The sequence below is a fragment of the Crotalus tigris genome, unplaced genomic scaffold, assembly GCF_016545835.1.
Source record: "Crotalus tigris isolate CLP2741 ecotype Arizona unplaced genomic scaffold, ASM1654583v1 scf7180000018549.3470463, whole genome shotgun sequence".
NCBI classification, from domain to species: Eukaryota; Metazoa; Chordata; class Lepidosauria; order Squamata; family Viperidae; genus Crotalus; species Crotalus tigris.
The window spans coordinates 787,390-815,000 of NW_024097072.1; the positions used below are offsets into that span (position 1 = coordinate 787,390).

At 37.9% G+C, this 27,611-nt stretch overlaps 1 protein-coding gene across 1 annotated transcript in view; it reads right to left on the bottom strand.

Moving 5' to 3' along the window:
* Window positions 1-17,111: 17,111 nt before the first annotated feature.
* LOC120312895 (zinc metalloproteinase/disintegrin PMMP-1-like) overlaps window positions 17,112-27,611 on the bottom strand; it is a 52,554-nt gene continuing 42,054 nt past the window's right edge. Inside the window, exons 15-19 of the mRNA XM_039354201.1 lie at window positions 24,552-24,559; window positions 22,999-23,159; window positions 20,389-20,491; window positions 18,151-18,283; window positions 17,112-17,565 (exon numbers count right to left, since the gene is read on the bottom strand). Of these exons, the coding sequence (XP_039210135.1) occupies window positions 17,518-17,565; window positions 18,151-18,283; window positions 20,389-20,491; window positions 22,999-23,159; window positions 24,552-24,559 (453 nt within the window). The 3' untranslated portion in view covers window positions 17,112-17,517. The remainder of the gene's footprint in view (window positions 17,566-18,150; window positions 18,284-20,388; window positions 20,492-22,998; window positions 23,160-24,551; window positions 24,560-27,611) is intronic.

Genomic DNA, 27,611 nt, shown 5'->3' on the forward strand with positions numbered 1-27,611 from the left:
TGGCAGAATCTGCAGGCAGAATTAAAAGAGGGATCAGTGTAGAATCCTTACATAGTCACAAGCAGACTAAACTCACCCCGTCCCAATTCTGTGGACCTAACTCATTCCAATCAGCTGCTAACCGTTAGGTGAAGATCTGGTCTTTGGTTCCTGACATTACTCCACTATACCTCTGTTGCAAAACCCATTTTCAACTTCCTTTTATGCCTTCAGAATATTGTAGGCCACGGGTGTCAAACTTGCCACATCATGTGATGTGTCGCGATGTATCACAACTTTTTTTGCATTGCCGGAGCTGGGATGGCGTGGTCTTTGCATGATGCAACCAGCCCGTGGGCCAGCAGTTTGACACCCCTGTTGTAGGTACACTAAATGAGGGAGACTGGGAGGAGAGTTTCCTATAGTGTGGACATATTCCAAGAAATCATAAACTTTTATCTAGCTTACATATTTAACCCAATTAGGAAGAGAAACCCTGAGGATTTCAAAACATGATTCTAATTTAAGAGAGATTCATGAACCTTTCTGGTTAATTTTACCACTGCATTGATCATTTGAATAAGATACTTACACTGCTGTCAATATAACCTCTCGGAGCTCTTTCTTTTTAAACAGACTTTTTTAAAGTTTGGATCTACCAAGCAGATAGGGAAGGAAGGTTAAATGCTCTTGGTCTAATGAAAATTGTTTTGTTTCTTTTGCATAATGGGCAGTTGTTTAAAAAAATATCCCTTGAGGCCACTCACTGATGAAGGGGAAGATGAGATTCGAAAGAGAATGGTTGCTTCTTTAAACACTTTAATCTTTCAGCTTGATTTTCCCCCCAAAATAGCCAAAGCCCTGCCCTGCTTTCTGCAGTGTCTGCCGTATTGTTTTAAAAAGTCTTCTGGGATTCTTAGCCAGGAATGAGCAGATCTGACATCAGTCTGCAGCACATGCCCACATAAAAACATGCTGCAGATATCTTGCTGAGCCAGTTCCTGTAGAGAAGAAAATCCTATTTTCTTTTTGTCAATAGTTAGAGCTGCAGAAACAAAACTGCTGTGTAAATGAAGTGTAGGTTTCTGTACATGTTATGCCTGCATCCATGAGAAAATATAGGAATGGATGGATCCTGCAAAGAATCTCCAACTCTTACTCTCCTGCTTTCTTTCAAATTTTCACCATAGCCTTCAGACACCTTTCTTTTCTTTATTTAAACATCTGTACATTTCCTTGCTGCTCAACAGAGGAGTGGCCTCAAATCTGCAAGCACATGTATCCCTGCATTGCAGCTAAAGGAAGCTGGAACTGGATAGCAAGTGAAGAAAAGTCTTTAGTGCCTGTAAAAGTGGATAACTGCTTTTTCCCGGATAGAGGGAGGTTGTAAACATTTTATTAAAAGTTCTACAAAGGACACAAAAAACAAAACAAACCAATAAAGAGTAAAAAGAGGGAGGAAAGGAGGGAACCAAAGAGGAAGAGGAAAGTAAAAGTAGAAAAAGAGAGTATTGCAAAAAGAGAGAACCTGAATAAATACAAAAAAGAATTTTCTGATTTCTTCAGCAGCAAATATACAAGTACAACTACAGTATTAATTCTTACACTAAGATTGCAAAACAATCTCACTTTTTATATATTTTTTTCTAATCATCAAAACCCACAAATCTTGGGTGCACCTTTTTCTGTTTCATCAAAAAGTCCATTATGGTTTGAAGTCAGCCATAAATATACTGTTTTTTTTCTCTTATCAAATATGTTAATTCAGTCATCTCTGCAAGTTCCATCCTCTTCACCAGCCATTCCTCCTTTGGGGGTAAAGTTGAACCTTATAAAAAGTGACCAGCTAGTGTCAAACTATATAAACCAGGTAAAGTCCTCTTCAAGCTAAGTTCAACTCCTGGTGAATATATGGTGATTTTGTAGCTCTTGTCAGGTGCATACAGGTTTAACAAATTTTATGTATGTATGTATGTATGTATGTATGTATGTATGTATGTATGTATGTATGTATGTATTTATGAATGAATTGTAGCATGTCTTTCTTGAGAGTTTTGGGGGTCTAATAATAGTATAGATTAATGAATTAAGCTGGTATGGCTGCCCATCTCAACATGCTGGTTAAGAGCTGAAATCCACCTAGTTTAAAGTGGCCATGTTTGAAAAACTCTGATGTAGGCAATGCTCAATACATATTTTCATTATGGATTAGCAGCCAGTGTCAATGTGTGGTAGAATTGCATCCATTGGAAGACATATTTTCTGGGTTCAAGTGTTCTTTTTTTCACTTGCTGTATTTTCCTTTACAACACAGTGTCTTAGCCAGTTACACAGGCTGAGTATCTTTTGAGAAAAGTTTCATTTTTAAAAAATTAAATGCTTGACCTTCTAACCTTGAGGGCCAAAGTGGGACTATTTGTGCATGTGTGTTTTAAGCAAGGGAATGAATGCCTATCCTGACAGCCTCACATGCTGTAACCACAATTTGAGCAGCTCAGCAAACTGTTTGCTTGAATTCTAAAAGCTTCTAATCATATCCTTTCCTTAAAAAATGTTGATGAAATGGGATACATGGCAGGATACTTTATACAAAGATGCAGACAGGCAGTCTTGGCATGCACACCTGGCTGGTATTCAGAAGAGCAATTAATAATGGAAAATGGAGATGACAGGTGCTTGCAAATAATTATTCTTTCAGACTCTTACCTCATCCTTTGGAAGAGCCAATGCAATTGTTCTAAAAATGTTCTGGGATAGTTCTCTCATAAAGACAGGCTCATTTGGACTTCAGTAGTGACCACGACTGAACTATAATGACCCCTTGGGCAACAGTTTTCATTTGCTCTTGTACTCATTCTCCCCATGTACTCCCAATGGCTAAGAGAGAAGACAGATGAAAAATCAAGGGTCATCAGGCTGCAGTCCAAAAAAGAATGTGTAGACTGCTGTTAAACCAGTCTGTTTTATATCAACTTTGCCAGACAGATTTCTTCTCCAACAGATTAATAATCAACTTTATCATGGAATATCTTTCCAATAACATATCCAGATATAATGTTTTGGTCCATTTGTGGATATGGGAGATGGTTCCATGTTTCTGTGAATGTATTCTGGTGTCAACATCCAGCTCGAGAATCCAAATAAAACTTCAGGTCCATTCCATTTCCGAAAAGCTTACTGCTTATGGAATACACAGCTTGGTTATGTTGAAGCAAAACTAACTCTGAGGTTCCAACACCAATTTTTCCAATGTCTTACATAATCCATATCAACAAATCCATTTTGTTATGGGAACCATCTGCTTCAAATCCACACCTGTTCTGGTGTCCTTGACAATGCTTCAAGCTCTCACCGTCTGCAGCTGAATTGAAGAAGTTTCATTTCTCCATCTACCCACTTGAAAGTAACACCTCCTCCCTCCCAATCTAAGGGCAAGTTGAAATGCAGAGGCATGTAGCTGCCAAAGTTTCATCGTTGACATCTGGCTTTTACAGTTGGTTTTTACTTTCTTTTCACCATGAAGGTTACAGAGTCTGGGACAGTCACTCTCTCCCTGAATACCCTGCAGGACTGCTCTTGTGGGGAATAATAGAAAATAGAGGTGCACTAAGTGGAATTCTATTTGTGGACAAGACTTTCCAGTGATTTAATGTCATGCAACAGCATTCCATGTCCAATAGTTAGCAGTCAAAGAGAGTGTTTACCCAACAAGCTTATTGTAGTAAATACATTTTCTGGGGTTACATAATGTAGTGAATCATAAACTAGTCAAAGGGGCTGAGTACATACAATTTGCAAAGACCACACACACACACACACACACACACACACAAACCCCAACCAATTTTACAATTTTCTAAGTACATTGTGCACCAATCAACTGTATCAAAAAATATGGAAAAAGATTAATTTTGGGCATATGTATAGTCATGGTAGCTATTCTTTTTGGAGGGTTATTTAGGTGGTCTAAAGAAATACTTGAAAACTGGTAAATCTTTTGCAGAAAGAACCTCAATATGACTATGGCTTGCACAGGCATAAAATGAATTTTGGCACTTTGGGTACTGTTTTAATAATCCATTAAAATCTCTATTGGCATAGAGAGGAGGAATATGTGAATGCATTGAGGGGGAAAGTAATGCTTTTGTGCTGTTCTTTACAAGGTTAAAAAATGTGAGAGGAATAAAAAGAGACTATGCAATCTATAAATTGTACTTTGGAAGAAAACCAGATAATTTAAAATCAGAGTATTTTAGAATTTAGCAATATTGTAGGCTGGAAAATATAAACTAGAAGTCTGATTTAAAGTAAGTCATTTTTATAGGTTTTTTTTTTACAATGGTGTTATCTGAAGATCTTAATGCCATCTGAAAAATAGCTGGAATAAAGTTAAGGCAAATTCTTCTAAAACCGAAACAGCATTTTTTTTTTTTTTGCATTAGCATTTAAGCTGAATTAGTATCACAAGGGCACTCTTATTAATTCTTGCGAAACAATCACTTATTTAACAACATAAAATGTTGCTATCTGAATACAACTCTAGATCACTAGGCAGGAGAAAGTAACATAGGTTACAGGCCAAACAGTTAGTAAATATATTGACTTGTTTCACTACTACCATTGAGTGAAATATAGTTTTCACCCATCAAAAAGACTCAATTCTTCAATAATGTCCATTTTTGTTTGTGCTGGAGAACTCTCTCTTTCTCTATTACAGTAACCTTAAAGCAGTGTTTCTCTACCTTGGCCCCTTTAAGATGTGTGACTTCAACTCTCAGAATGAGAGGTGATAAGAGGAAGCATATTACAAACTTTAGATCATGTCCATAATAAAGGACAATTTCAAACCAAAAGAGCCACACCTTTAGCTTTTGTTGAAGTATCTGTGAGATAGACCTATCCTACCCAATTTTTCATTAATAGAGATTGATCCTGTTTCATTAAATGAGTCTCATATAGATAAACAATATCTGTCCTTGATTATTTTAAATATGCTATGATTGCATTTCGTTCCTTGGGTTCCTTCAACCATTTTACAGCAAGACTACGTAACTTCATCCTCAGCTGAATCAGAATTTAGAAGATGGGGTTTAAAGTAGTAGGCAGTATAGAAAAGGGTAATAGCTTACCTCACAATACTGCATCTCCATCTTTTTCCATCCATTTACTATCCTTTCCTATCAGTCCAGTTGACAATGAACCGCACTTTAAATTAATGCCGAGATAAAACATGCTATAAAATATTTAATACCCTTCAAAACACAAAGATGGCAAGTGAATCAACGAGGTCTTATAATCATGTCATCTTGTTGAAGTTATGAGATAATTATAAATCAGATACAATTAATATGACTCATCTTTGGAGATGCTGTTATCAGCATGTTCACTGTTAATTCTGCTTGTACATGGTTTAGAAAACACTGATGTTGCTTAATGAGACAATACTTAATCTTTCTGATTCTTCCATGACAGTAGCAAAATTATCTCTTGGATCAGGAGAAAATGAATACAAGAAGAAATGAACTGATATTGAGAAGAAAGGATAACCTGAATTTTTAAGGAGAATAGCTCTGGAAAAAATTACCTTCTATATAAGGGGTTGCCCAAAGAAGAGGGGGTCAACCTATTCTCCAGAGCACTTGAAGGCAGGACAAGAAGCAATGGATGGAAACTAATCAAAGAGAGAAGCAACCTAGAACTAAGGAGAAATTTCCTGACAGTGAAATAATTTATCAGTGGAACTACTTGCCTCCAAAAGTTGTGACACTGGAGGTTTTTAAGAAGAGACTCGACAGCCATTTGTCTAAAGTGGTACGGAGTTTTCTGCTTGATCAGGGGTTTGGACTAGAAGACCTCCAAGTTTCCTTCCAACTCTGTTATATTTTGTTATTTTTCAATGCCTTCTTTTTTTCAACTTATGTCAACCTTTCCCAGGATCAACAATTTTTCTCACATGGTTTTTGCTCATGTTGCTTGCCTAAAATATGCGAATTTCTTGCTTCATCCCCTCAAGTGAAAAAGGAATCATACGTTTTTCCAAAATTCACTGATTATTATTCCTTGCAATAACTCTCAGTAACCGTCTCCGGCCTATTCCAGATCCTTAGGAAGGACTCTAAAAGTAACTAAACATACCAAATCCAGTCTAAACTTCTGGTTGACTGTGCAAGCTATTGTAATAAGGAGTTTTCAATGACAGTTACAACATTGTTCAAAGAAGGGTTTATCTGCCAAATTCTAAACTGCCATTGGGTTGGATCCAACTTAGTTATGCTGAATTACAGCAATTAATGAAACTTAAATTAGCTATAACTAATGGAAGTCTCGGGACTCAGAGAAAAATGGCCTATATTGCATCAGTCTTTTTCACCCAATGTTCCATGCACTGATTAACAGCAGGTTGCCAGAAATTAAGATAATGAATGTTCTTACCCTATTTGGCAGAGACTGAATCCGGGACAAAATCTCTTGAGTTTTGTGGCAGGTGCAAAGTTTCCTGATTGGAAAGAATCAGTTCTCCTGTAATTGAAGGAACATTTAATTGATCTCCCTAACTTTGTGCAGACAAACCACTGCCAATTCTTTACATAATGAAAATCAGTAAATATAATTGTGCCTTTCCAGATGTTGCTGACTACCATACTATGCAACCTCAGCCAGTAAAGTCAGTGGTGAGCAACACTGGAGTTTTATTTCCTAAACATCTACAAAGCCTTGAGTTATGTGTCTTTGTTAGAATCAATAACATTATTCCAGGCTTAATAACATCAGCATTAAACAATGTAACATAATTATTTATCCTGAATTCTTTTTAAAATCATAGGAATCATTAAGCACTTGCTCCCCTACCATTAAGCTGTGGTTAGCAAGTATATTAAGTGTATGAAAAAACAGGTCATTTCTTTTGCCTAACTGCTCATTGACAGTTTAAAATGAAGAGTAGAGTCCCCCCTCACACAAAGTGAACTTAGAAGAAAAGGATTTTTAAAAAGCTGCCAATGTACAGGTTGTACAGGTACCTGGTCTACTCCTGAAATTTCATGGACCAGTGACAAGAACATGGCCAATTTTTCATGCACCATTAGTCAATATTCTAAATCAATGATAGAGCAAGTGACATTGTAATTTGGACTTAGTAGTGGTACAAACCAGAACTTTTTTTTGCACGCTGTAGATAGGTTTGAAAATGATCTGGCAATAATGCAATAATGTCCTCCTTTCTTTTGATGTTAGCTTTCTTCTGATGCCCCATCATCAGGTGGATCTGTCAGGTTCACTACTTGCCATGTTACAGTAGTTGCCCTATATCCTTACAGTGAGGTTTAGAGGGGTGAGGGGTTAATGGGAGCAAAATTTATCTCAGCACTATCTTAAATATATTTCATGTAGTTTGCTGTCTTCTGCATCTCCTTAACAGACTTTTAAAATAACACTACATTTAGATAAAATTTGCTAAAATACAGGAGATATGTCAGTAGTAACTTGACTGTAGTGGGAATGCCATATAAAAACTAAGAGAAGTGATGGATATCCCATAGGAGCAAAATATTCATTTTCTTATTTTCTTCTGTCTCTTTTGCTTTCTCTTGGTTTGAAACATACAAAGCCATAGTTCAGTTCAGCAAAATTAAATTTTTTGATAATCTTATTCGTGGGAGGTGTTTACCCTTATGTATATGCTTATTTGAAGGTAAGATACATTGAACTGAACTTGCATATGATTTATTTTTCATCCTATAATGAGAACTGTTTGGCTTACTTTCAATAAGAGTTGAAGAAAATTTGCATAACTGTGACAATTGAGAATTTGCTTCTTCTTTGTTTAAATTCCATCTAGAAGAAAGGCGATGATCCCCAAATCATCCATGCCTTCCAGCCAAATTTGCCATGGGTCAATCACTAATTCTCAAAATAATCTGAGGACACTTTGGGGAGACAAGATAAAGGAGGAGGAAAGGAGAGTTCCTTGGAAGGGCAGCTGTCTAGAAATGGAATAAACACATCAATGTGTTCAAGTGTTCCATTTCAGTTTCTTGTGTTCCTTAAACAAATGACTTTGGCAGTGAATCCTCTTAGTGAAATCCAGTCGTCCCCTTGGGCCTTCAGGAAAAAGGAATTTTGTCAAATCAGCTTCAGACAATCCCAGAAGGATCTCAAGGAAGCATTTTTTTTTGTCTGCTCTAGAGAATAAAGGACCCAGATCAAAGAGAGAGAAACTTTTCAACATCTCTCATTTCCCATGGCACCATCCTACTTTATCGACGTTTTTCATGCTACAGTTGAAAACAAACCTGAGCTGTCAAAGGGCATTGCGAACATTTGTAATGTATCTCCTTGATAGGATGGCCAAAAATTGTCCTGAAGGACACTGTAGACAGTGTAGACAGTGTTCCTGCTGACAGCTGTATTGAATTTTAATAATAAAAAAGGATGCAAAAAGATTACTCACATTTTAGCAAGAAAGGATAAGGGGCAAATAAATGTGTGAGGAGTAAGAAATAGAAAAATAATCCCTAAAGGGCATGTTTCTTTCCTTCATTACTGAGAGATACAAGGATGGTATGTTACATGGCACCCTTATCCAAATGAAAGCCCTGGCATTCATAGTGTTTGTGGCACAAGAGCAACTGAGATGTTGATGTATATTAAATTGTGCTGTTCCTATTATGCTGTTTTATGCCGGAAACAAGCATTCTGCCTGGTCATTTAAATGTTATCTATTATACTTACTGGTGTTTGGAGAACCCTTTTGGTGTAGTGGTTAAAACATCAGGCTAGACACCAGGTGATTGTGAATTCTCATCTTACCTTGGGCACAAAGCCAGCTGTGTGACTTTGCTCCAGTCATCCCAAAGGTGCTTTTCCAAAAGGCAACAGTACTATTGGTTTTTTTGCAAACATTTCCCATCCAAGACGTTTCTTCAGTTCTGAACTGAAGAAGCTTCTTGCTTGAGAAGAGAAATGTTTTGAAAGAAAAAAAAAACCTCAAGAAATTCTGATTGCCTTTTGGAAAAATATCTTTGGGATATCTAGGAAGGAGCCAATGGCAAGCCCAACTCCTGCAAAAAAAAAAAAAAAAAACCTTGCAAGAAAACTGCACTCTGAGAATTGGACACAATTGAACAAAAGAAAATGCTGCCTGAGCAATCTCTGTTTCAATGAAAGTAGTTAAATACTGTTTAGCTCTTGTTTGTATTTATAGTAATAATACTAATACTAATAATAATAATAAAGTTGGAAGGGACCTTGGAGGTCATCTAGTCCAACGTCCTGCTCAGGCAGGAAACCCTATACCATTTTGGACAAATGGCTGTCCAGTCTCTTCTTAAAACTTCCAGTGTTGGAGCATTCATCACTTCTGGAGGCAGGTTGTTCCATTGGTTAATTGTTCTAACTGTCAGGAAGTTTCTCCTTAGTTCTAGGTTGCTTCTCTCTTTGGTTAGTTTCCATCCATTGCTTCTTGTCTTGCCTTCAGGTGCTTTGGAGAATAGCTTGACTCCCTCTTCTTTGTGGCAGCCCCTGAGATACTGGAGCACTGCTATCATGTTCACCCCTGGTCCTTCTCTTCATTAAACTAGACATACCCAATTCCAGCAGCTTTTCCTTATATGTTTTAGCCTCCAGTCCCCTGATCATCTTTGTTGCTCTTCTCTGTACTCTTTCTAGAGTCTCAACATCTTTTTTACATTGTGGTGACCAAAACTAGATGCAGTATTCCAAGTATGGACTTACCAAGGCATTGTAAAGTGCCTATAACAAACTATAACACAACACATTTACCTTTTGGCCAAAAAAGCTGATTACTTCTTTTAGTTTTACTCTGTTTCATTTTTAATTAGTCAGTCATACATAGCTTTCATAGTTTAGTATATTACTGTTTATTCTCATGACCGCTGAATGGGAATTGTATGTTGTAATTTTAAACTGATTTTGATCTGGTTCCTGTTTGTAATGAACTAAACTAAACTGACTTTCTATGGGACAGAACCCCTTCCAATCCTAAACAAGATAACTGAAACAATTTGTAGAATCTGGTACCTCAAAGAATATAGCTTGCTAAAAGCAATGGCTGGTAATTCCAATAAATTAGCATTAGTTTGATGTTGCAAACGCAGTTTAGACAGCCTGTCCAGACTTTGGCACCAGATCTGGCCTTGGCAGCATCCATGTCTCAAGGTAGAACAGCCCAATTTCACACTATGTATTAATAATTTCCTACAGGAACAAACAAGCACATAAATTATCCCACTTTCTAACAGTTCCACCTGATGGAAATTCTTCTGCTGTCAAAGTTTAAATAGTCTTCCATCAGGAATCAGTTACTTCAAATTTTAATTTCCGTAAAAGTCAGGCCATTGAGTTTTGAGGCTACAACTTGTCTATGCATGATAGAGCTCCAGGTATTTTCAAGCACCTCTACTCTTGCTGTCTTCTGAGCTTGATTGTTTGCTTGCAGTGATGTTTCCCAGTCAGGGAATGAAACATCTGCAAGCAAACAGACAAATTCAGTGAGCACCAAGGACTCCAATAGATCTATGTCATTAGAATGATCTAAGGCAGGGGTCTTCAAATTTGGCCCTTTTATGGCTTGTGGACCTCAACTCCCAGAATTCCTCAGCCAGCATGACTGGCTGAGGAATTCTGGGAGCTGAAGTCCACAAGGCATAAAAGGGCCAAGTTTGAAGACCCCTGATCTAAGGTGTTAATTTAATTAGCTTGGCTTCTAGAAATGTGACTTTCCTTAGTTATGTGTCTTGTTGGTTTCATTTTCCCAGCACTATTCCATGCTCATCGTCCCCTCAGAGTTTATGTGTCATGCAATACATCTTTCTTGGAAAGATGCTAACTAGAGAAAGCAGGAAAGAAACCAGCCTTTCCTACCTCTCATCTCCCCCTTGCCTCTTTGGTCAAATAAATTAACTTTCTTTCCTTGCCAATCCCGTTATGAGGCTTGGCATGATGGACTTTCTTTTTTTTTTTATAAAGTGGATATTTTAGAGGATGTAGGTTGATAAAAGACATGTCACATCTGATCATGGCTAATGAAGATGAAAGCTTCTGGGCTTTGATGTCCTGCCCGTAGCTTAAATGTGGAATTGCTTGTTTGCCATCATTCTTAATCTTGGCTCCAGGTGTCTGGAAAATAAATGAGTATTGCAGAATGCTTTAGTCCTAAGTTCCTTTTGTTTCCAGGACAACAATGTCATGGTATGCCTGACCCATGCAGTTTATCCTCTATGGCTGGGACAGCACAGGGGCTTCTGTTTTTACAATACATCTCCAATGCATGGTCTACAACTGTGTAAAAGAGAGAAAGAAAGATAGATTTCACTAGGTACAGGTGCAGACTTGTATGCCTGAAAATAAAAAAGACAGTAGCAATAGCATTAGCACTTAGACCAGACATGTCAAACCCGTGATGTCACGTGATGTCACATGATGTATCGGAGCTTTTCCCAAATTGCTGGCAATGGGGCGGGCATGGTTTCCTTGTGATGCATCTGGCCCATGGGCTGGCAGTTTGACACCCCTGACTTAGACGTATATACTGCCCCATAGAGTTTTACAGCACTCTCTGGGCAATTTAAAGGATAAGTACAATATATTACCCCTGACAATCTGGGTCCTCTTTTTCCAACCTCAAGTCAACCTTGAGCCCTATCAGGATCAAACTCCAGGCTGTGGACAGTGTTAGCTTGCAATACTGTGTTTCAACCTCTGTGCCACCAGGGCTCTACCCTAAGTAAGTAAAGAAGCTGAATAGAGTTATTATTATGAGAAACTACATTATTTCTTTGATTCTTTGACTTGGCTTATTGGAAGCCAGCTGAGAAGATTGCAAATGGTGCTCATATGAACCTAGGACACTGCAACTGTCATAAATACATGTTGGTTGCCAAGTGCCCAAATTTTGACCATGTGACTTCGAAGATGCTGCAATGATTGTAAGTGTGTGGACCAGTCGTCAATAATTTTTTTTTTCAGTCCTGTTGTAACTTTGAACAGTTGATAAATGAATGGTTTTAAGTCAAGGACTATTTGTACAACTTTCTAGATTAAAACTTGCTATTGGCTTTTAAATGAGGTGCTGAGGCCATGCTTCAAACAACAATAGGTGGGGGGGGCCTCAGGAAAAAATTGGATTCTGTGTTGCATAAACGTACATTTATCTAAAATTAAATATAATTATTGCGATTTCTGTCCAATATCCACCCTTTTGTCACATTAAATATAGCAATTTGATGACTTCTAGAGACCTCTGTGGCAGCATCGAGTGTGTGTTTGTGAATGTTTGTGCGCCTATAGAAGCTCTGGTTTTACAAACAGTATCTATCCTGATATATTTAAATAACTCTTTGCAGAAATCCCACTGAAGGCACAGTGGCTAGATAAATGATATTTTCAGTGAATTATTTACTATATTTCCAGATGAGTGGCCCAGAGGTACAGACTCTCATGTCACACTCAGGAGGTTGAGAATTCAATCCTGGGCAGTGACAGATGTTTCTCCATCTAAGACAGTGGTTCTCAACCTGTGGGTCGGGACCCCATTTGGGGTCAAACAACCATTTCACTGGGGTCGCCAAACAACGCAGTCCGCCATTTTTTCCCCCTTTTCCTTAGCTGTGCTACTCCCTTTTATTCTATTGGCTTTTGAAAGCCAATAGAATAGACTCTCTTGAATAGAGTCTAATTCTATTGGCTTTCAAAAGCCAATAGGAATTGTCCAGGCTGTCTCTGCCCTGCTGAGCCCGCCAAAAGTCCCATTCTGCAAACGGTGCTGCATCAGCTGAGTAGTCCTCGACTTACAACCAGTTGAGTAGTCCTAGACTTACAACCGGTTGGGGGTCGCGGCATTAAAAAGATTGAGAACCACTGGTCTAAGAGAAACTATTTGCTGCAAACTCCACATAGGCATCAGGAAGAGCATCTAGCCAGGAAATGCTCAGCTCCATTCTGTTGCCCAGACTCCATCTCGACCCAAGGGATTACAAGGTCATTAACTTTTTTTTATTATATTCCCCAATATTTTCACTGGTTAGTTTTAGATACTTTATGTCCCTTAGTTAATATATTTGTGGATTTGTACCCATGGATATATGCAAGGTTGAGTCATTGTTTCCCCCAATAAACATGATTTTTGTGTTTCAGGGTACTTTTTGCATGCAAACGTATGAAAAAAATCTATACTGTTAAAAAGCCCTGGCGTGTCTTAGATGTTCATTTCTAGCTTTTCTGGAAACTAGCAGCCTACTTTCAGAAAGTTCTCCTTGGTTTTTGCATAGTATTAGTTTGGATACCTAACATTCTCCTTTTTTTTCAACAAGATACATTTGGGATTCTCTCTGCAGCATTGATTCTGGCAACAGCATTTGGATTGTCCATAAGCACAAACAGGATTTTGCACGAGCAAGCTTTAAAGAGGTTGTTACTTGGCAATAAAATGTTAAATTTCTGCTGTTTTTTCCTTTTCAAAAAACATTTATTAATTTCCATAAGAAAAATCTATTCATATTGTTTTTTCCCCATCTTAAGACTTTATCCAGAGGATTGAATGGCATTCGAGATGCCTTCTTTTAAGTTTGCTCAGCACGAAAGGAAACTGCAAACAAAGTAGAATCATATTAGTTAATATTCGGTCCGAAGGCTGACACAGAATGCAAGTAGGTTTGAGAGTAGCTGGGAAGGATAATTAAATTCCAACAATCAGATACATTAAATGTTTAATTTAAAAGCAAGCTTCCCCCCAAAATAGCATCCATGAATTAGTCAAATTAAGGCTGAGTATAACTCAGAGAAGATGAGTTGTATCAATCCCATTGACTTGCCTCATTTGTTCTGAATTTTACCTAGGGTGGCTTATCACTGCTAGAGAGAAGGGACAAAATGACATTGTTTCATAAAATGCAAACAGGACTTGTTCTTGATTCTTCTTTAACACAAGAAGTGCATCTATGTCCTCTGTTGCAGTAGCTGGTTTGAACAAGCATAGAAAATTCATTTTTCAGACAATTAGCTTCATCAATCCAAGACAGATGGTTTCATTGTGCTCAAAGCATGCCCAGTGTAGGCTGCACAGCTTACCTTTTCAGATGTGATTAAGCTCTGCACTGGTGTTTGCTCTCTGAATGAAGAGAGAAAGCTTTTCAAAATCTATCACCAGTGCAATATAAACAGAAACTTTTGGATGTTTTGTTTTTAAATTTGCTGTGTTACACACATATGTGTATAGAGCTTCCTTAATTCCTGGTGAACAACTCCATTCATAAAAAAATTGCAGTTTGCAAATTGGGCTTTTAAAATAGGCATCTTTCTTTCCCATGCACATTCATTCAAATTGTCTCACTGCAACAATGAGAATAGGGAAGAGATTCTCACATCTCTAAGAAGAGATGATGGGAACCATTTCAGACGGTATGGAATAGGAATAAAACACTATTTTCATTTCTTTCGCAAGGGGATTTTATAGCCCAAGGGCTAAAATGTAGTTCTGTCAACTGAGTTTTCCCTCTAGATGTATGCTAGTTTGCAACTGTCACTATTCAATCTATATTTGATTCAACATCAAATGATTCAACATACTCCAGAAGCAGTAAATGCTCCAACACTGGAAGTTTTTAAGAAGAGATGGACAGCCATTTGTCCGAAATGGTGTAGGGTTTCCTGCCTGAGCAGGGAGTTGGACTAAATGACCTCCAAGGTCCCTTCCAACTTTACTACTATTATTATTATTATATAATGAATAAAATCTGTAGTTTTGGTGGAAGCTTGTTATTCATTTACAGGAATTCATGCTCTGATAGAACCACTGAAAATCCAGGAAGATTTGCTGCTAGAGATGAGGTAGCTAGTTCTGATGGCAGGTTTTCAATGCAGTTTGAAATTATATATATTTAGTTAACTTTCTCATCCAATCTAGAGAACTTTCATTTAGATTTTTCTTCTGTAGGTCGTTCACCCATTTTTCTTAATTCTGGGGCTTCCTCCTGCAAACTTTGCAGTCAGAAGCTAGTCTGGACCCAGTTTAAGCCTATGAATAAAGTGAGATTACATTATTTCCCCCCACCCCCAACACCTGGCTTTCCTGGAAATAAGATTCCCATAGGCAATGAATTATTAGAAAAAACGAACTTTACTTATTGATTGGCTTTGGTGCCAGACTGTCTGAGGCTTTTGTACTGCTAGGTTAAAGCTGTCAGAATTAATGTATATGTCTGCAAGGAGACATGGACAGAGATTCATAATTAGTAAGGGTAAGTGAAGTTTGACATGAAGGAGGCAATCTATTATACAGTAGTAGTGTAAGGTTCTTAGTAATGTTTCTTTTTTCTTCCTTGTGGGCTAAATTCTGGTTGTCCTCTTGCTCCCCCTTCTGGCCATACCTTGATGGTACCCCCCCAAAAGAGAAGCAGAGAACAAGATATTCAAGGCAACCATATTTTGTCTTAATAAAACAGGTAAGTAATACAGAGGAGGAGCAATTTGTCTCACTGGGATACAGGAATAGCACCATTTGCCTTATTAAACCACTCTGCACTTGCTGGAAATGCTTAAGAAGCATCAATGTGCTCTTTGTAAGGAAAAAAAGGACATTGGCAAGGTGCAGGCCCATTGAATTCAGAATGGGGACTTGCTCAGACTCCAGACAATCAGCCCATGTCTACCAGCCCATATTTTCTTATGCCAGAAGACAAAGAATGAAGCAGACAGGGGTGTGGAGTCGTCAAACAACGCTACTGTCTCCGGAGCCCTTGTTATCTGCTATGGTGGGAGGTGAAAAGATTTATTTCCTTGTGGATATGGGCGCTATGCATTCTGTAGTCACTAAATCACTGGGCTCTTAAGTCTAATCAAGTTATGCCTGTTGTTGGAGCCTCAGGATAACCTTTTACAACATTTGGAAATGGATGTTGGGGGGAAAAGTTGACACATGGCCTTTTGAATGTGCATGACTTTTGGGATGGGACCTACTTTCTAAATGACAAGCCACTCTGTCTTTTGATCAAGGAAAAATCACAATGTTTTTGCCAAAACATGAATTCTGGAGACTTGTTTTTGCCTGTCTTGAAATCCCCACTCAGGAAAGAGTTCCTCCATCCAAGGCAGTCTATCTTAAATACAGTTATGTTATGGGTCTGGGCTTCAGGCAATCCAGGATGAACTAAGTGTATTTCTCCTGTGGAAACTGTCCTGAAACCAGGAGATGAACCTGTGCAAATTAAACAGTATGCTCTTCCTGAGAAAGCTAGAGTAGGACTGAGGTCAATCATGAATCATTTCCTACAGTATGATCTTCTGGAGAAAGGGAAAACTTCCTTCCATTGTCCAGTTCTCCCAGTTAAGAAATTATGTTTTGTATTTTACCTGTGTTCTGTTTTACTGAAATATGATATGCTAAATAATTAAATAGTTAAGAAACCTGATGGGTCTTTTCACCTGGTTCTGGATTTGAGAATTATCAGTTGACTCACAGTGACAATTCACCCTACAGTGCTAAATTCTTATACTTTGATTTCTTTGATTTCACCTTGGTGTCACATGATTTAACTGTATGGGACTTAAAGGATGCCTTCTTCTCTCTTCACCTTCAATGAACTAGCCAGAGGTGTTTGCTTTTCAGTGGTCTGACAATGAACATGTACAGGGAACTCAGTTATAGTGGACTATATTACCCCAAGGATTTGAAAATAACCCAACCATTTTTGGTGAAGCTCTTGTCTCTGACCTACTCAGATAGACACACACACACACACACCATTCAGGAACACATAGCACTGTATTGCAGTATCTATGGAGATTCTCAATCATCCAGGTCATGGTTTCCCAAAGATACTTTTCAAAAAGCAACTGGACTTGAAGAACTGAAGAAACATTTTCAAGGAAAAACCAAGAAAGTGCACCTGCCTTTTGAAAACACTTGGGACTATGTTGCAATATGTGGATGATTTTTCTTTAGGGCTCTTTCTGAGATAGAATGTCTCAGAATGAGACAGGTGATTGTGAATAAGCTAAATCCAACTTCTTTAATGCCAGTAGATAATTCACTTGATGGTTTCTGCATGATTGCATGCAAGTTCTTGATGAGGTTTACTCCAGCAAACCAGATTTGAAAAATGAGCTTTTACAAAATGCAGAATGAGAATAGTTAGTTTATTAATGGAAGCAGTTATATCTTGGAAAGCCAGCGTGAAATTGTGGGAGAGGAAGCATTGACTTCGAATACATCAGCTCAAAAGGCAGAACTTGTTGCGTTTAAATGTGCTCTGCAATTGGCAAACGGTAAAATGGCCATTTTTTTTTCTTGACAGCAAATAAGCCCTTGGTGTTGTACATGCCCATGGAGCTTTGTGGTGGGAAAAAGGTTTGATTACAGCAAAAGATAATCAGATTAAATATGGAGAAGAAATATTGCAGACTTTGGATAGCGTCTGGAAACTAAGAGTGATTTACTAGTAGGTTGCAGGCAGATGGGTCTTGGAGGTAAAACCTTCTGGAAGAAGGATCTCCAAAATTAAACCTGTGAGAAGCACGGGCTGATTAGTAGACTGTATTCACATCAACACACTGCCTGTTGCTGTTGCAGACCTGAAAGTCAAAGCAAGAGATTATCAGTGGAGTAATACAGCACTTTTCTACACAAGTAAACTCTGTCATTCCTTAGAACTAACCCAAACTTCTTTCAGGTTATAAAAATCAAGGGGAAGTGATTCCTGATCCTTTAAGATAAACTTTGGGATTGCTTCAGCACTTCTAAATAGATTCATTGAACTGGTAACCTTTAGGTCACAACCAGCTCTGCCCTGATTTTCTATTTCTCTCTTCCATCTTCTCTATGGAGATGCCTACAAGTTCAGAGAAAGGACTGTCTCTTGACAGTCTGTCCAGAAGATGCTGCAAGAGAGAAGCACAAGGCTCTGAGAAGGCCAGGCGTTTTGTTCTTGCAAGAAAGAAACAGCCCTGGACATCCACCTCATTTGTTGGGGTTGTTCTTTGAAGGAAAACAAAATAACAACAACCAAAAGAAGGCTTTTCTTCTATGCAGATTCACGGTAGTGTGGAAAAATCTAAACCAGCTTTCAGCAAGATCTATTGTGAAATTTTTAGTGGAAAATTTTCACCTTGTGGAATCAGACTTTAGAGCACATACATTAGCGGTAAACTTTTACTAACCTTTCCATCTCCACATTTTGTTCTAACAGTAACCATTCCAAAATCTAGGTCATTTGGTATAGCTCTACTTTGGCATGAACTTTTATATCCAATTCGATCCAGTACGCAGAATAACCTGCCACACTTTTTATCCCTGAAAAGGAAACAGTGAATTCATACTAATTAACAAGAATGGAGTAATGAGAGGCCGGTTCTTTATTTGCAAGCATTTTGTTTGTTTGTTTCCCATGCCCCCATGTCCTGGGTGACTTACAATACAATGAAAAGTTAGAAATTGCTAAAAATAATTAGAATAAAAGTTAAAAATTAAAAATCAAGATGAAGGGCAGTCTGGAGGTCAGAAGCCCTTCTCTACCCAGTCAGCCCTCCCCAACTTAGGAGACCCATGCTGGGGACCCAGATAGAGCCCAGCTTATAGGCTGTTCTGGGAGACCAGAATTCTGGGGGCAGACCTCACCTCTGATAACAAAATATTGCCAAGGGGGGGGGGCACAGCAGAAAATGCTTTTCTCCTGCACCACACCAGCCAAAACTGTTTGGTTGGCAGAATCCGAAGCAGGCCCTTTCTACGGAAGCACTGGGGCAGATTAGTCCTAACAAGGTAAGGCAGTTCCACTGATATCCTGGACCCATGGCATAAAGGGCTTCAAAGGTCATGATCAACTCCCTGAATTTTCCAGAAGCACACTGGCTACCTGTGCAGCTTGTGTAACAATGGAATCACATATGCCACTCCCAAACTCTCAGTGTCATTGCCTTCTGTACCAGTTGTAGCTTCCAAACGCTCTTCAAGGGTTATTGCTATGCAGTAATCCAACTGGGAGCAAGGCATGAGTGACTCTGCCAACAACCTTGATCTTGGTTAACCTTTATGTGTGTGGTGTGTGTGTGTTTAATTAGAGATGGAGAACCAGACCTTTGCTCAATCTCAGCAGGAACTCGTTGCCCCCAACACATAACTGAAAAATCTCATAAGGTGTTTCAAGGTTTGGAGCGAAACAGAGAACACAATTCCTGTATCTCCAACTGGCTCGCTGTGATTTCCCTGTTTTTGAGGGTGAAGATGGATGAGTCAGGATTCTTATCTTAAGAGCAAGGAATGCATCTGTTATCCACCAGGAAAACTCCTAAAGTAGATTTTAAGAGGCTTGGTCTTTCCAGATCTCTGGTTTAAAATTCTCATAATCTCTGATCATTGGATGTCAGGGGATGATGGGAGTTGAAATCTAAAGATTGGGGCAACTGCACTAAACACTGGAGAGGGAAATTGCCCTGAAAAATGGCTATTATTCCATTTCAATTTAATAAAAAATATGAGAGTAGAGAGAAATAAAGATTGAACTTCCCTTGTTTTAATGGGAAACAATGGCACAGGGATCTGTGTGTTTGTGTAAGAGCTAAAGGTAGAGTTTGGATTTACACACATTACTAAAAGAAAATGTGCGCTATTGTTTAGTTTGGGTTTAAGATGTGGTGCAAATTTAGCAAGTGTGGTTTCTAAATCATGATTTATGACTAAATGCAATTCATAAACTTAGCCAACCAGGGTTTATTCAGTAATATGCAGGGTAAATAAGGTGGGTAATGTCCTCCCAAAGAGAAAGGCTGATTGTAGCATAGTCCTTGACTTATGACCACAAATTGGTGAAGAATTTCTATTTCTAAACAAGGCTGTGCGCTGCACCAAATTTTATGGGCTTGCCATGGTTGTTAAGTGAATCACTACAATTGTTAAATGAATCACTTGGTTGTTAAGCAAATCTGACCTCCCCCATTGACTTTGATTTATTAGAATCTGGCTGGGAAGATCGGAAATGGTGATCATGTGACCTTGGGACACTTCAGCCCTCATAAATAAATGTTGGTCACCAAGCACCCAAATTTTGCTCACATGACTCACATGTTGCAACCGTTATAAGTGCAAGGACTAGTTGTGTGTCACTTCTTTGAAGTCATTAAATGAATAGTTGTAAGTCAAGGAGTATCTCTCCTTTCTGACACAATCTTTTAAAAGGCACTTCTATCCTCATGGCATTCTTTTTACACTCAGCTTGTGTTCCACCTTGTAACCCAAGATGGAAAACAAAGGGAAATTAGCCATTCAGAAATTGACTCACATTTCTGTTGTTTTAACCAGGTGATAGAATCAAGTTCCAACAAATGTGGACATGAAAATACTTCTTATATTATCCTTATTTTATATCATCAGCATAGCAGGAAATAATTTAGATTGCTTACCGTGGTGCACATGGAAAGATTTTACCCTTTTCCCTTCTGCAGTAGAAATTACCTTGGCCTTGCAGGTTACGATCAAAACATGAATCTGGAGCCACAGTTGCTCCTGCAAGAAGGAGTGAGGAACCAAGACAAATACCTGAGTGTGTATCATGCCAATAGGATAAAGAATGGCTTAAGAGATCTCAGAGGAAAGATCAGTTACTTATTATTTGCTAGTTAATGTTTGCTTATTTTGTAATCTATTATTTTGTAATCCATTATTTATCTAATCCTCATTATGACTGAATCATTCTCTATCTGACACAGTACTACACTAAACTTGCTTATTTCATTTTATGGACAAAAAAGCTGAAGCCACTTTATGCAAGTTGCAGAAGACCCTGCAGTAAATCAATGGCTGGAGGGAAATTTGAGTGCAGCTTCATTCCTCTGTGTCCTCATTCTCCATTTTCCAAGTTCAACACTATTGTAGATGCATTCGTGTGCTGGAACACAGTGAGGAGGGGGATGCCTGGGTGGGAGGGGATGCAGTCCAGATGAATAAGAGGCAATTCAGCCCCGATATTATATATGAGAGAAAGAGGGTGAAGACAGCTCCTCCCTAATTATTCACAGAGTGTATTGTAAATGCAGATAGTAGAGTCCTTAGTCCAGCAACATTTTCTATATAGGATTGAAAGACAACACCAAACTGGCGGGAATAGCCATCCCTCCAGAAGAGAGGCTAAAGATCCAGGAGGATCTCGAGAGACTTCAACACTCGATCCTATCTAACAAAATTAATTCAATGGTGAAAAAAGTAAAAAAAAAGTTCTATGTTTAGGCAAGAAAAAAGAAACCACAGGTACAGAATAGGTGATATCTGGCTCAGTACTATAACTATAAGAGGGATCTTGGAGTTCTAGTGGACAACTACTTAAATATGTACCATCAGTGTGCCACAATGGTCAAAAATCCAACACAGTCCTAGTCTATATTAACAGAGAGATAAAATCAAGATTATGTGACATGTTAGTACCACTTTATAATGCTTTGGTAAGATCACACTTGGAATATTGCATCCAGTTTTGTTCGCCGTTATATATAAAAAGTTGTTGAGATTCTAGAAAGAACACAGAGAAAAGCAGCAAAGATGATTAGAGGATCAGAGGCTAAAACTTATGAAAAACAATGGCACAAATTGGATATGTCTAATTTAATGAAAAGAAAGACTAGAGGTGATATGATAGCAGTGTTCCAATATTTGAGGGACTGCCACAAAGATGAGGGGTCAAGCTCTTTTCCAAACACCTGAAAGGAGAACAAGACCAATGAACAAAAGCGAATCAAGAGTGAACCAACCTAGAAATCAGGAGAAATTTTGTGTTAGAACAATTAATCAATGGAATGGATTGCCTTCAGAAGTTGTGGGTGCTACAATCTCTTAAATAAGAGATTGGAAACGGTATGCAGTTTCCTGCTAGAGCAGGGGGTTGGGCTAGAAGACTTCCAAGACTCCTCCAACTCAGTTATTCTGTTAATTCTTTTAATTAGTGACCTGAAACCTGTGTTTGGGCTTTCTATATGCAAAGCCTCACTGCACCACTGATCTATGGCCAAGATAAATCTCCCTCTTTACTGAAAACTGTCTACTTTATCTGAAAAAGGAGACTTATTTTCAATTTCCTTTTTCAACATAAAATCATTCTGAAAATTTTGTGAATAGTCTGAAAGTCAGGAGTGATCAGTGATAAGAATCACACACCCCAAGAGCTGTCTCTTCAATTATCATGCCAAATGCAAAGAAAGTTTCAATCTTGGGGTTTGAATATTCTTAGCACACAGTCCCATAATCAATTTACATTATCTCTTATTGGGATTGTTTCAGATTTTGTCCAATTTGGGAATGTATCCACAACCCACAATTTATGGGGTCCTAGTAGAATTGAACTCAGAAGCAGAGTTAGTCAAAGAATGTATGATTAAATGGGCACAAAACTTTGGTGAACCGGTTTTACTAGATACCTGGGAAACTATTTGGGTGAGGAACGTTAAATTTACGCAAGCCCAAATGGTTGGGGAAAATTGTTTTGTTTTTGCTATTGTAAAATCTTAAAAATTTTCAATAATAAAAAAAAGCATCCTTCCCCAAAGTCTGTCTTTCCAGATTTCTGGTCTGCAACTGCCATCATCTTTGACCCTTGGCCAAGTTCCCTAGGGATGACTGGAACTTTAAACCAAAAGATCTATTGTAAAATCTTAAAAATTTTCAATAATAAAAAAAAGCATCCTTCCCCAAAGTCTGTCTTTCCAGATTTCTGGTCTGTTCTACAGCCTTCAAAGAAAGAACTTCATCTTGAAAAAATATTCCATCTGGAAAAGACCTTCAGAAGTTGTGGTTGCTCCAACACTGGAGATTTTTTAAAGAAAAGATTGGAAATGGTATAAGGCTTCCTGCTTGAGCAGGGAGTTGGACTAGAAGACCTCCAAGGCTCCTTCCAACTCTGTTATAGAACAGAAATGTACTGATGATTTACTATGGATACAAAGGAGAAAATATCTTTCATTAATGGCAATGACTATCTTAATCTTTTATAAGACCACTATTCCGAAATCCTAAGGTTGACTTACTTGACCCATAGAGAGAAATACATTGGTGATCCATGATGGGGCACTTCCCATTGTAACAGTAACCTTCATTGTTTAGGCATGGTTGTCCATTCCTATGGAATCTATCCATGGGGCACTCAGCAGATCGGCCAGTGCAGCTTTCAGCAATGTCACACTCACTCCTTTTGTTGCTCTCCTAAACTGTGGGTGAGAATCAAAAATACTCCAGCTATCACTCTTCAGCAGCAGAGATCAAAAAGTCAAACCATGATTCGCAACACATTTCAAATCCTCCTCTTCATCTGTCTTGTGGATCACCAAGCAAGGCATCCCTGTCCTGTTACAACTGTGTGTGGTGCCTAGAAGTCCCAGTCTGTCTTATTTGCTGTGGGGAAATGAATGCAATGAAAGGCTCAATTCCTGAAAGACAAGTTCAACCTATTGGCTGACCACAGAGGGAAAATCAATTGGGCTGCCATGAAAAAGCAGCAAAAAGTGAATTGCTGAACTTCTCATGATATATTTTTATTTCTCTACATGGAAAGAAGCATACATAGAATTTTCTGTCACGTGCTGAAAAACTGGTAGCTCCCTTCTCCTGCTGTGAAACTAGGCTTGTGATGGAAATATGCAAATAACAAAATGTTTTGAGTCACTCTGCAAAAAAAGTTCATTACAGAGTCCACTGGGATCCCACGTAGAAAGAAGGAATGAGGAACTTGCACCTCTCTTTTCATGGTCCTGCAACACCTCCAGAATGCTCCACAGAACACCTGAATTTAGAGCTTTAGAGAGCAGGTAGAGAACTTAAAGGGGGGGGGAAGCAGCTTTACTTCCAGAAGTCTCCTGCACCTATTTCCATTCTAAAAGGCTCAGAGAGGAAAATGTCACAGTATTACCAGGGACCACATAGAACCTTCCAGACAGTTAGGAAGCTGAGTTAGGGCACCAATCTCAAACATTGCCCACCCTTATTTAAACTGTTTTCCATGCAAATTCAGTCAAAAGAACAAATATATTATTTTCACATACGTGCTTTATCATGCCGAAAGAGGGGATTTATTTAACAGCAAGATATGCAACAATAAAAGAAGAAAATTACTAAAATAAAACTAGACTTGGAAAAATGGAAAAACTTACAACTTTCCATGCTGGGGAGAATAGCAACAGTGAAGATGAATATTCTACCAAAAATACTTTTTTTATTTCAAACAATACCTATAAGATTGGGAAAAAACTTCTTTGATGAACTAAATAAATTAATACTGAAATTCATTTGGCAAGGAAAAAAAGCTAGAATTAGATTGAAAATGCTTCAAGAAACAAAAGAAAATGGAGGATTTGGATTGCCGAACTGGACTTTATACTATTAAGCTAACATGGCTAAAAGAATGGATCACGTTTAGAGATAAAAGACTGCTATACCTAGAGGGACATGACTTACAACTTGAGTGGCATGCCTTCCTATAGTATGGGAACAATAAAATACACAGATACTTTCAATATCATTATATAAGAAATGCACTTTTTTTTAGAATGGGAAAAAGTAAAAGCGAAAATATACATGAAAATACCTGGATGGCTCTCAACAATGGAAGCATTTGTTCACCCAATCTTAACTAACTACAAGAAAATTGTGACTTATAAAGACATTTTGAATAATGAAGGGAAATTAAAACACAGGCAAGAATTAGAAGAACAGGGTATTGACCTACCATGGTGGCCATATCTGCAAATCCAAATGAGATATGAAAAAGATATGAAAATATCTGGATTTTATAAAGAACAGACAGAATTTGACAAGATACTACTGACATCAGACGAAAAATTGATTAAGAAACTTTATAAATATATGTTAAGTTTAAAGAGGAATAAGTTAAAGAAACAATGATAACATGGGCAAAGATTTTTGGACATAACATAGAACTAGAAAGCCTTTGGGAAAGAAATGCTAAAATAACAAAAGTGATGGCATACAAAGAAAATCTATACAAAATGTTCTACAGATGGCATTTAACACTGGTGAGGTTAAAAACATATCTAGCAACTGTTGGAAATGTAGACAAAAACCAGGCACTTATTACCATCTTTGATGGACATTTCCCAAAGATTCTGATCAAGAATACACATATGGTTAGAGAAAATGACTAAAAAACATAGATTTTAAGCCTGAATTATTTTTGTTAGGCATAATTGTAGGAAATTATGAGAAAGAGTGTATATATCTAATTTTACATGTATTAACTGCAGTGAGAAGTGTATTAGCTGAATATTGGAAAAATGAAGATTTACCAATGGAGGAAGAGTTAATTAAGTATACTTTATTATACTTTAGAACAGGCATGTCACCTCGCGACATCATGTGACGTCGCATGATGTATCATGACTTTTTCCCCACTGACAGCAATGGGGTGGGTGCGGTTTTGGTGTGACGCATCCGGCAGTTTGACATGCCTGCTTTAGAATATAGGATACCTTTTATCAATGGTTAGAAAAATGAGGTAAAGAGAAAGGAATTTAACATGTATTATTAAATTATTAAATGTTGAAACCTAGACAATGTGTTGCTGATGGATATGTTCATAAGGGTCAAATAAAATGGAAGACAGGATAGGGATAGGGTTAAAACGTTTTGATCATAGTAAACAGCCAAGAAATATTACATTTCTATATGGCTAGTTTGGAGCAGGGTAAAATCTTTCCTGTGTTAAAAATAAACAAGCCTTACCTGGCATCCGTCACAACACAGTCCATCTTCACATTGTGTTCCAGGTTTCAGTTTGCAAGTTGTAGCATTGCAGCACAGATTTTTACAATTCTGAAAACCAAAACATATCAAATGATGTCATAGGCTTTTCAGCCTGGTCTTTTTTAATTGGTCAATTTTTGAAGAGGGAAACTGCCAAGGAAAAAGACATTTCTGCAATGTGTTCCCTCTTATGGGGTTCATGCTTGCAAATGCACAAACTGTTATTTCAAATGGAGGATAGCATATCTACATGAAACAGATTTATCTGATATCTTCTGTATGAAAAGAATAAAACAAATAAAAATATCTTCACCTAATTGTGAAGTCAATGTACACCCACATTCCTTTCTTATTCATGAAGGATTTTCTGCTCATCATGCCAGCCTTTGAGGTAGTCCAGAGAAGAAGCACCAACCATGAGTATTAACACTACCTTGATTGTAAGCTTACATTAGCAGAATCTTTTAATACTGAAACTATATTACTACCACCTCGTCTTTACGGACCAAGAGAATGGGTGGGAGGTGTTCCTCTTGAGATATTTGCCATGCCCCATTGCTTCTGCAGGCTAATCTACTTCTTTATATGATCATTGAGTAGACATTTCCTTCTTTGGTCTCTCACAGACCATTAGATGTATATTTTAAAATATAAAGAGAACACTTTACTAAATTACTGTTCTTATAAAAAACATTATATAGATTAAAGATCACAAATTCTGGGAGGAAGCAGCTCAAGAAAATAGTGGGACAGATAATGTGGCCATATCAACAAAATAGGGTTTTTCAGAAGAGAAGGATTTTTGGGGAATTGTCAATCACCCATTTTTTAATCACCCAAATGATAGTGAGGTACCAGTTCTCCATTCCTCTACAACTGGTTTACCAAATCCAAGAAACCCTTCATACATGCATGTAGAAAAAGGACACAAGCCTATGCCATTCACAAACCAATCCCTTGGATGGCTCAAACACTTAGAAACCAGATGGTTTTGCAAGGATTCCCATTTTTGAGAAAGTTCTTTGAATTACTCTTGTTGATAAAAACAAAAAAAACTTACTGCAGGAAGGCCACAGTCACATTCTTCTCCCACCTCCACAAAGTAATTTCCACAAACTGGAGGTGAAACAATATCTGTTATCGAGGGTTTGTTGAGAATGCACGGAGGCCTCTTATCAATAAGATATCTCCAATGTTCATCCCGACTACAATCGCTGAACTGATAGGCAGGTTCACTGTAGAGATGAACCAAAATAAGACCATGACATCATCCATATTTGGACTAGGAACAGATTCATTGCAAAAACATCTAAGATGGAAAAAGGATGGTTAATGAAGAAATGCAGAGTCCCCCCCCCAACAAAATAGATAAGGGAACGTTTTGTACCCCTTGATCGTAATCCCAGACTATGCTCCCTCAGTTTTAATTCCACTAACTTTCCTTTCTTTTTTAACGAAATAGATTTGGAATGAGAACTCCATGTGATATAAGTTGATGGAGCTGTGTCTTGTGTTTGAGTGAGCTGCCCTTTGTTTTCATTTTTCAGTCAGCCTCTCTGTGGAAGGGCAATAATATAATTGAAAGAAAAACTTCAATTTTGATCCAATTTTTCTTTACTTCTTTTGGAGGGATAGTACTTTTTATAACAATTAATAGAGAGCTAAGTATGTTAACCTTCTATTTGCCTTAAAGTATTTGTTATTGATTTCTTTTGTTATAAGGGTGATAATATCAGCAACATGCCACTGACCTCTGAAGCTGCATATTTAAATAGATGCAAAGATGGCATCATAAGCCCAGCAAAGTACCTTCCTAATGTTAATTCAAATCATTAGGAATATAATCATTGTAGGGGGTAGAAACTAGAACACAAAGAGAATCTGC